We start from the raw sequence: 11,046 nt of genomic DNA on the forward strand, positions 1-11,046 counted from the left end.
AAAATACTATCCTGGCCCAACTCTCTGGAGAGAAAAAGCTACTACTTAGGAATATGAAAGTTCTTCGTTTCTTGCTTTTAGCCCAGCCTGGCTTCAATGACAGAATACAGGAGAAATCTTTCTACTAGGACACAGGACTCCAGTGGCCATGACTAAACATACCTCCTGCCCCCCAAATACCATCACACAATGGAAGATCAAGTCAGGAAGGTAAAACACAAGAGCTTACGAAGGGCTTCCCACTGTATCTACTCTCCCATCAGACCCCCGAGGGGGAGGCACCAGCATCACATTTCACAGGTTAGGCAGCGGGTCACAGAGAAGTAAATTTCCCAAGACCACAAAGTTAGTAAAGAAACAGCCATTATGTAAGCCCTAAACTCCCAAGTCCTGGCTCTAAACTTACCCTTACTCCCCAGGAATCAGAGGCGGCGGGGCGGGGAGGGGGGGGCCGCAAAGACATTTGCAGGCCTTCCCTAAGCTGCACCCCCTCTTCTGTCTAGAACAGAACTCTTAACGTTAAGCCTGTGTTAAAATTCACCAACAGAACCCAGTCTATGAGCAAATGACAGAAATAATGAAAATAAATTATAAATTGAGATTTAAAATAAAGTTATTTTTAAGTTAAAGACAACAGAATTTGAAAGTTATCTGAACTCAAAGGAACAAAAAATAAATAAATTTCTAACTCACTGTTCAGCTCTATCTGCATTGTCCAATGCGGTGGCCACTAGCCAGGTGTGGCTTCTGAGCACTTGAAATGTGGCCAAGGCGACTCAGGAAATGAATTTTAAATTTGGTTTAGTTTTAATTTAAAAACTGAAGCATTGTAAAATATTTTTCCATTAAGCACAACTTTCCTGTTTGGGTAAGATGACATTTCACTTTAACCACTGCACGACCTAAGATATTTTTGCTGTATTGCAGTGTGCATGTCAGGCACATGTGTTGTTTCTAGTATTATATATAAACACATTGCTGTTCTACTCAGGGACAATAGATTGATTCAGTTCAAGTGATTTTTTTCCCCATGCACTGATGAAACATTATAATGTGTTTATTATGCAGAGAATATAAGTTATAGTGATAGCTATATAAATCATAATTAGTAACAAAAGTGAAATATAATTATTTTTCTACTTAAAAAATAAGTATGGACAGGGGCCAGCCCCGTGGCATAGTGGTTAAGTGTGCGTGCTCTGCTGCTGGCAGCCCGGGTTCACACCCTGGGAGTGCACCCATGCACCGCTTGTCAGGCCATATAAAGTGGTGGCGTCCCATATAAAGTAGAGGAAGGTGGGCACGGATGTCAGCCCACAGCCAGTCTTCCTCAGCAAAAAAATAGAAGGATGGGCATGGATGTTAGCTCAGGGCTGATCTTCCTCACAAAAATAAATAAATAAATAAATATGTATGGACAAATTTTTAAATTTAAAACAAAGGCATGGTACTGATGCAGAATTGAGTGGGGACGCAGAAACCATAACTATGACTACAACAGTAAAGAAACAAAAAAGAAGTGGGAGAAGGTATGTCACAAATCTCACAATGAATGGCAAATGCAGTTTGCTGTGGCAGAGTAAAACGAAAAAGCAGTTTGCTGTATAGAGAAGACATTTTCAGCAAATACATAATGAATTTCATAAGCAGTTTCCTCTCCACAGTAAAGAAAGAATCAATGAAATTAGCAGCTGAAATCAGAATTAAATACCCAACAAAAATTTTTTAAACAAATTTTTAACAGGCTCTGAGCTTGTTAACTTCGGTCAGTTACAAAATGGCTTGGATTCTTGCACAAAAAAGGCAACCATTTTAAAGATTTTATTTATTTATTTCCCCCCCGCAAAGCCCCAGTAGATAGCTGTATGTCATAGCTGCACATCCTTCTAGTTGCTGTATGTGGGACGCAGCCCCAGCATGGCCGGAGAAGCGGTGCGTCGGTGCGCGCCCGGGATCCGAACTTGGGCCGCCAGCAGCGCAGCGCGCGCACTTAACCGCTAAGCCACAGGGCCGGCAAGGCAACCATTTTAGATGGAAATATGGCTAAAGGAAATATTCTCAGGAAAAGAGTAAAAAAGATTATTCACAAAAAGTGAATTATCTTTAGTTAAGTCACGAACATTGCCATAGAGTACATAACCTTTCTAACAATATCAAAGATTGATTCAAAATTTGAAAAATTTTGAATATTTTTCTTTAGCTTTAGTTGAGTTGTGTGACATGGAATGCTGCCCAATTAATACTTTGGGTATGTTTTGCCTCAAAGAATTTCCAAATATATGAAAAAATATTGTCAAATTGCAGCCTAAAAATATCAACCCGTGGTGGAGATATTTTTGCATCTTTTACATCTGCCAAAGAAGAATTTCACCTACACGTGAAAATTTAGTTTCTATCACAACAGACAGTCCTTCAGCTAGGTTGGGTTAAAATCTGATTTACTGGGATTTTAACAGACTGATGTTTCTTTTATTGCTTCATTCTACTGCATGATACATACTGGAAACATTTGCTTCTGTCTGATACATATTGAAAACATTTGTGCTCAGGTTCCTGAAGCCCACTCTGTGAAAAGTATCATGGATACAGTTGTTCAAATGGTTCAGTGTATACTAGAAAATGCTACAATGATCACCAGTATGGAAATGCTGAAAGAAACAGAAGACAATGAATTTAATGATACTGTTTTCTCTGCCAGTGCTCACGGATTGAGAGATAAAGGAGTTTCACAAAGATTTACTGTACTGTTAACTCCAATTCAGATTTTCCTGATAGGAGTTTTCTATCCTGATTTCCTTTTATAGGAATGCTTGCCAAATCATTATTTTCATTCAACAATTATTTCATTCATTAATCAAAGACAAAAAATGGCAGTGTGATTTACATTTTCCCACCTATATCCACACTGAATACAAACAAGCTAAATTTAAAGCTCCAAGGGAGGGAAAAGAAGATCTTATTCATGACCTAGCCAGACAGGTGTGAGAATTTATGTTCCAACTTCACGATACAAGTCAATAGTAATGATTTTACACATTTTTATAACATGACTCAATATGCAAAAGATTTAAATTGTAATAGACAGCTTATGCACATTGGCTGCAAGACCTAAAGAAAAATTTGAAGACACTGTTGATATTGATAAATTTAGAGTTTCTTTTCAACTTATTCAATATCTCCTTTGAATTTGATATTAATAATACTGAGTTGACACAAGAGTTGGTGAATTTACTTAACTTGTACATAGTTTTGATAAGTCAAATCAATTTTTCTAAAAATATGAACCAGTTTTGCCAATGTGTATGTGAATATTAAAGGAAAATGATTTTTTGGTATCCACTTCAGTTACTGAAAATTTTTTATGTATATGGGAACAACTTGGGCATGTAAGTCTACTTTTTCAACCATAAATTTTTATGAAATCTAAATACAGATCGAGGGTTTCACATGAAAACTTAGTGTCTGAATTAAGATGTTCTATAAATGCACAATGCACATTTTCATGTAAATTAAATGTAAGATGCTTATTACTTGTTTCTTGTATTAATTTCATGTCAAAATGATATTCTTGATTTATTTGGTTAAGTAAAATATATTATTAAAATAAATTGCACCTGTTTCTTTGTACTTATTTTAATGCGGCTCCTAAGAAATATAAAATTACACATGTGGCTAGCATTCTATTTCTGTTGGACAGCAGCCTTTGCATTTGTTCCATTTCCTCAAAAGCCTGTCTGGAAAGAAATCACAAATGCAGATTTATTTACACGAACAAGGGAGGAACTCTCACAACAGGAAAAGAAAGCGTTTAACATGGACCAGAAGAAAAGCCATTCAGAGCTCTGCGATTATGGCCTTAGGACCTTGATGCATTTCTGAAACTCCCTGAAGTGCCGGGAGGAAGGTGCTTGCTGTATAGGGTCCAGTGTAGAACCCTATCGAGGCTCTGGGAACCTTCCAGGGGACGCCCAGTCACACTGCCCACAGTCCCATTTGTACAGATTAGAACTGCCCTGACTCAACACTAACTGCTATGGCCATGGGCAACCCAGCTTTCCTCTAGGAGCTGCCATTTTGTCCTACTGAAATGAGGGAGATGATATTGTTAACTCTCTGGAGTCCTTTCAAACCATACAAAATTATGGGAGAGAAACAAAATGACAAAGGAAACCATCACCTCCTGGAATTACTACAGTCTCTTGCAGGACACCTGAGAGAATGAAAGCTTATGAGGATGATGACAACCCCCAGCCTGCATAAGACGTGTCACCATTGACAAGGTGCCATCACAGACCATGTCACACGCCACAGAGGGGCAAAGAGCAGATATGATCACCACCATCCCCATTTTACAGATGGAACGCTGGGACTCAAAGTGGCACTGTCCAAGGTCACAGAGATCTAGATACCTACTCAGACCTGGTCATGACTCCAGCCCTGTCCTCACTACACCTCATTATAGCTGGTAAACATGCAAATACGTAGAACATTTTACATATATATATATATATATATATATTTTGTTGTTGTTGTTGTTGTTGTTGTTACAGCATCCTCTGTTCCTACTTATAAAAGCAAAATTCTACCTTTATTATTAGAGGAAAAAAAATCATAGTAGAAAAAAGATTGAATAAACATTTTATAGAAATTTCTGAATGAACAATCTGGATAAACAATCATGTCTCATTTCTACTCCTAGTTCTAGTGAAACAATCTTTTGCATTCTAAATACATAAATATGTAATAAGAAGATTTCAGAAGGCCTAGCTCTCCTTTAGGAATAGCTAGTGACTCATGGAAACCCATCACAGAGAGAAGTGGATACATAAGTCACTGGGGGCAGTGAGTCTGAAAACAAAGGTGAAATATTCCTATGAACCCTCAACCTAGTAAAAACCTATGTAGAGCTCAGAAAGAAATAAAGGAGGGGAAAAGAGCATTTGCATTGAGTCATATCTTCCAGGGTCTTCTTACCTAAATGATTTGTTTGGCTACACACACATGCTCACTAGTCATCATGGAAAGGATACTGGAGGTCTGCTACAGCCCTGATTTTAGGGGCCACACCAGTGCTTCCCTACTGAAATGATAACAATAATAGCAACGACAACTATAATAATAGCAATAACAATAAGAAGAGCTCTCACGTATAGAGTGTGCACTATGGGACAAATATTATTCAAAGCCTTTACATAAATTAACTCAATTAATCCTCACAACAACCCTGAGGTAGTTACTCTTATCATCGCCATTTTACAGAGAAGGAAACTAAGCCACCGAGTCAAATGCTCACTATGAACCACCATGCTGCACTTTACACACATCACCTTATTTAACCCCACAGGCAACTTAGGAGGGAGGTTCTGAGGCTTAGAGGGATGAGAAAATTTGCCCAGGCTAATAAGAGGAAGAGCTGGGATTAAAACCCAAGATGCTGATCCTAATCACTGTATTACTGCTTCCTTACACCTTATGATACTCTTCTTGTGACACAGAGATGAGCAGTGCAGCAGACACTCTTATACCCTGTGCCCTTCTCCAGGGCCCCACTCCTGCCCAAAAATGCCGGGGAAGCTATGTGTTCCACTTCTCCCCACAGCCAGTGGCTGACTGATATTGGAGTACAGAAGCCTGGTCCCCTTGCCTCAAGAGGCAACAACTCTGAGGTGTCATTCTCTCCTGAGCCCCATGGAGTCAGCCTGAGGCAAGATTTCAGCTGAAACAACCTCTTTGCTTGGCTTCTTCCCCTGCAGTCCTGCTCCCCTTGTTTCCAGATGAGTTTCTCCTGAGAATCCTCCCCCCATAAATCACCTACACAGGAAACCCTGTCTCAGGCTCTGCCTCTACGGAGGCTCACCTAAGAGACAGATAGGCTAAGTACAAACAGCAAAGTTTTGGATTGCAATCAAAGTAGCATAGAGGACGCTCCAGAACTAATATTTGTTGGCTTTTTAAATAACAGAATATTTATCCTTTAAAAAATAATCCCACATTTTCACTTAAGTGCTTCAGGATGAAAGCTAAAAACATTTATGTAAAAAATTGAAAACACAGGTCTTAAAGAACACTTACTTCACTAAAGAAGCTTTGCGACACAGTTTGTCTGCCCCCCTGTAGTAATTCACCAACTGCATCAGCCCAGGCTCGTGACCTATGAGGGAAAGAGGAGGCTCAGAAGAGAAATGGGACAGGTGGCAAACAACAACATCAGCAGCAGCATGCAGGAGAGAGAACAGCTGTGTCACGCCTAGCTTCTCTTTCTCTCATTTCAGGACTGGTTGTTGGAAACGGAACAATCTGTCGCCCTGTACCTGTATCCCCCTTTCTCAGCATCCCACTGGAAACCCTCACCCTCCCCATAGTGGATATTACAATATCAATATCATAGGTCTGCAGAAGACCACTGCTGCCTTTGTTTTTTCTTCTTAGGGTGGAGGGGTAATTTCGATTTCACCCCTCCTTGATCCCCACCCCACCCCACTCTCGGCTTAACACATAAGGACTTATTAGTAACCTCTGTACAGTAACAGTCTGCAACAATCATGCTTTTGACACCCCTAACCTTGCTTCTTACAGCCATCAAGGAAGGCAGAACTATGACACTGCTGTTTTCAAGCATGTCCACCTCTGCAAGCTTCTAGGAGAGCCACTAGAAGATGAAGGAAGGTAGTGGAGAGGCCATGTCTATAAAATCAGAAAGCCTGAAGACTTGCTTCTCTGCATCCTACCACAGGGAAACCCATTTTCAATAGATCTTACAGGGGCCGGCCCGGTTGCACAGTGGTTAGGTTCACCAGATCTTACTGCATGACCCCTCCCCTATAAAATTAGAACAGAAAGGATGCAAATAAAAACAAAAACCTCAATTTTTGTTCAAAATCCTAACAAAATGCACTGAATTTCCAGCAACAAAAATAAAAGTAAAACCAAACAAAAGGAGTTTGAGTTGAAGATGCCAGAGGTTAAGAATAATTCATCTGAGGGCCGGCTCCGTGGCTTAGCGGTTAAGTGCACGCGCTCTGATGCTGGCGGCCCGGGTTCGGATCCCGGGAGCGCCCCGAGGCACCACTTCTCCGTCCAACGTGAGGCCGAGTCCCACGTACAGCAACTAGAAGGATGTGAACCTATGACATACAACTGTCTACTGGGGCTTTGGGGGGAAAAACTGAATAAATAAAATCTTTAAAAAAAAAAAAAAAAAAAAAAAAGAATAATTCATCTGAGAATAGCATACCACCAAAAAGTTTCAGGTACTACCTGGCTCTCACTGTCTCCCTGGGACAGACACACTTGGCTCACCCCTGAACCGCCTACTTTCTCATCCCCATGGCACCAGCAATCCTGAGCCTTTACCGGGCTCTATCAGCCAGCTCCTTGGGTTTCACATGGTGCATTTAAGCGAAAGCTATACATCCCTAACAGTGAAGGCAGATAACCATTTTGGTTGTGGGATGCTGTTTTCTTTCCCATAAAAACCAAATGGTCACTGACCATCCGCTGACTTCATGGTAACTGTTTAGGATTTGGACCCTCTAGGTGTCTGCTCCTTCTCCTTAGTCCTGAGCACCACAGCACTGCAAACCACCCCTGCTCCAGCCCCGGAAGAGCCATTTTTGTCTGTTTTTAATATCAGGATTCCACTTCAGCTTTTACAGCCAGGCACTGTCCAGCCCAAAGAGGAAGGTCAGTCAGGCAGGCAGGGAAGCAGACAGAGCAAGGAGGAAATAAATGCTCTTGACTATAAGCAGTTTTCTTCTCCTTTCAGGGACGGTATTCTCTTTGCCGAGAGCTTCCTGGGGAGACAGTTTAACAAAAGGGAATCTCTAGGCACATTCCCCAGATTCCAAAATTTCTGGGGGTTGGAATCAGCCCTTCCATGGAGTCCCCATCATGCACCATAAACTTGCATAACAAGAAAACGTTGTCTATGGTACCATTGCAAAAAAAAAATTTCTGTGAGGCTATGCCACAAACCATTCCTCAAACCATTACAACTGTACATGTCCCCCACCCCAACACTATGTAAGCTCACCAGTAACCAGGGAGTTCCAAATGGCCTAGTTTCAGTCTTTGCCCACTCAACCTCTCCATCCTCTGACCACACCTCTTTCTAAAAACTTTCTCCTCTCCTGGACACAGAACACTGCTCTCCCTGGTTTGCTTTCCAAGGCAAAGATGACTTTTCCTCATTATTCATCCTCCTATTCTGTCTTGGGCAATACAATTTGGTCCCCACCCCAGGAGAATTTTGGCAGGGAATGTGGCTACCCAGAGAGAGGCTGTACTCCCCGGATGACTGTGCAGTGAGAGGCCATAAGACTATGTTCAGGTCAATGGGATGTGAGTTGAAACGACCTGCACAACTTCCAGATTACGTCATCTAAAAAGGCTGGTCCTGTCCTTTCCTCTGCCCCTTCCTACCAGCGGGTATGTGGATACGGTGGTGCCAAGCCAGCCGCAACCATGTGAATGAAGGCAACTCCCTCGGGGAAAGAGACGGAGGGATGGAGGGTGAATCCAGTGTCACGTAAAATCTGCATTCATCGCGCAATAGTGAAAACACGTTCTTTGGTGAAGCTAAGAAAAGGTCTCAAATCAGGCACCTTCTGCCCGGGGCAGACTCGGCTCACTTCTGAAGCTCCTGCTTTTGGAATCCAGAGGTCTTTTCCAAATCCCCTGACAGTTTATCTGAGCCTTCGGGTAGCTGAATCAAGGTTTCCAACACACACAAGGACCCCTCCCGCGCCAACACCAGGCGGGGCGGAATCCCCAGGGTAGAAAATGTGCAGGATGACCCCAGCCAGACGTCAGCCACCGGCTCTGCGGAGCCTCGCCCCGCCCCCCCCCGCGCTCGGCCCAGCGGACCCGCCCGATTTGGGGGCGTCGGGCCCGGGGGCGGGGGGAACGCGCGGCCTCAGCTCCCCGCCCCGGCGGCTGATGCCCCCGGGCTGCAGGGACGGGCCATTGTCAGGAGGCAGCTGCGGCCCCAGTGGCCGCACCGCGACTCCGGCCCCGAATGCGATTTAGGACACGAGAAAGCATTACAAACGATGGGTGCAGAGCTTTATGGATCCATTTTTTATCTGCCGAGGGGCTGGAGGGGAAGATTTGTGACCTTAAAACAAAAGCGCTCGTTCCAACGGGCCGCGGAAGGGCGGGAAATGGGGAGGGGCTCACCCAGTCTCCCGAAGGGCAGCCGGTTCCTCTCTCCCAGCATCAGGTTGAACCGGGGGTTGTCTCGCCTCAGCCTCTTCCAGTGGCCGGTGGCGAGCAGCAGCCGGGAGACCTGCGCGTAGACGCTGCTGTTCTCGTCGCGCACCACGAAGGTGTACATGGCGAACGGCCGCGCGCCGCGCCGCCCAGGCAGCCGCCGCAGGGATGAGCCGGCCGGGGCGGCGGCTCAGCGTGGAAGCCGCCCGGGCGCCCGCCGCGCCCCGGCCCCCGCCGTCCCCGCCGCGCCCCCGGCTGCGCCCCCGCCCCGGCTGCCCGCGCCACTGGGGAACCGGCGGCGCCGCGCCCGGGCGCCCGAGCGAAGAGCGCAGCCCGCACGCCGCGCCCACCCCTCCTCGGGCCCCGCCTCCGCCCCGAGATGCCGCGCGGCCGGCCCCGCCCGGGGCGGGGGGAGGCCCGGGCGCCGCGTGCCGCCTCTGCGCGCCCCGGGCCGGCTGCGGGCCGCCGGGGCTTCGCGGGCCGCCGGGCGAGCGCAGCTTTAGGCGCAGCACTGGGAACGTGCAATGGATAGACACCGGGGACAGGGGCGTCCTCCTGAGCCCAGGGTCACAGCCCGGGGGGGGGGCGGGGGGGAGGGGGACGGTGCCAGTGCAAGATCCCTTTTTCCCGGGTCACTGCGGACCTTCCACCTACTGTTCCAAAGGGACGTTTTATGGATAAAAACAAAAAGTTCCAAGGCACGATCCTGTGTCCAAAAAGGGCTTCCTTGCTTTTCCTGCTTAAGGAGCACAGAGAACCCGGAGCGTTCCGGCGGCTGTTGGTTTCGTTTGGGTCGAGTGCTCCTTTCACCGGAGACCTCCTGGGTGGCGCACGGCCAGGGGCTGACTTTAGACTCAGCTGGTGAAAACAATCCTGTACAGGCCCCAGGGAGCCCTGGACTCTGCTCTCCTGCCGTTTTTCGGGGTTGGGCCCCTCGCTTTCCCTTCTCCGGACCTTGATTTCCCCTTGGGGGGGAGGGTGGTTCTTTAAAGTCCCTTTGGTTCTGATCCCCCCCACTGACTTCCTTTTTAGGAAACAATTTTTGGTGCATTTCGGGGACAAAGAGAGGACTGTGACTATCAGATTTCCCGCAAACTTCCTACACTTGCCGTAAATTACCCGTATCAGCCATGGCCTCACATCTTTTACTGTTCTTTAGAGAACGAACATTCTGGAACTTCTCCCTATCCTGTTCTCCCTGTGCTCACGGCGTCTACCTAGCATATTGTAAAAGCGTCCTCCTCCTTCCCATTTTTGCCCTTGTTCCCTGGGGCGGGCACTCGCTGAGCCCATTTTGGGCACAAAGCCCACCACGAGAGGAGAAATGGGGCAGGCCCAGAAGTGTTAGGTTGCTTACATACCCCCATCCCCAGCAGCAGTCCCCTATCCATGAGGGACAAGAGTTGGTAGGTAGTGCCCAGGGCCCCTCAGGCCTCCCGTGCATCTGCAGGGAGGCATATATCCTACACTGTGATTCAGTGGTCGGCTGCAGAAAAAGAGTTCCAGTTGTCACAGCTGTAACCTGCTCACTAATGCACCTTCTCTTGTTGGATTCTTTCCTTTCCCTGGTTTACTGTCCCACTCCTCTACAGATGTGTCCTAGGATCTGTGGGAGATCAAAATTGGCCACCCTGAAATAGGTCTCTTTACCTTGATTATTTTCTCTGACGGACATTTGACCTCCCCCAAACTGCCTAAAGGAATTTAACTTTGGGTATGGACAGCCTGGCAGGGTCCTCACTAAGCCCATTCTTATCAAAGTTTTGTTTACCAAACATTTACATTTGTAAAGGTATCTCCCTCTGTGTACTGGGAAGGGGGGGGGGATGACCTTAT

General features: G+C 45.9%; 1 protein-coding gene across 1 annotated transcript in view; it reads right to left on the minus strand.

Moving 5' to 3' along the window:
* Positions 1-9,398, minus strand: part of TTL (tubulin tyrosine ligase) — a 32,675-nt gene extending 23,277 nt beyond the window's left edge. Inside the window, exons 1-2 of the mRNA XM_004435783.3 lie at positions 9,178-9,398; positions 6,073-6,151 (exon numbers count right to left, since the gene is read on the minus strand). Of these exons, the coding sequence (XP_004435840.1) occupies positions 6,073-6,151; positions 9,178-9,334 (236 nt within the window). The 5' untranslated portion in view covers positions 9,335-9,398. The remainder of the gene's footprint in view (positions 1-6,072; positions 6,152-9,177) is intronic.
* Between the last annotated feature and the right edge of the window lie 1,648 nt (positions 9,399-11,046).

Source organism: Ceratotherium simum, chromosome 40 (assembly GCF_057802395.1).
Source record: "Ceratotherium simum simum isolate JZ-2026a chromosome 40, ASM5780239v1, whole genome shotgun sequence".
In the NCBI taxonomy this organism is placed as follows: domain Eukaryota; kingdom Metazoa; phylum Chordata; class Mammalia; order Perissodactyla; family Rhinocerotidae; genus Ceratotherium; species Ceratotherium simum.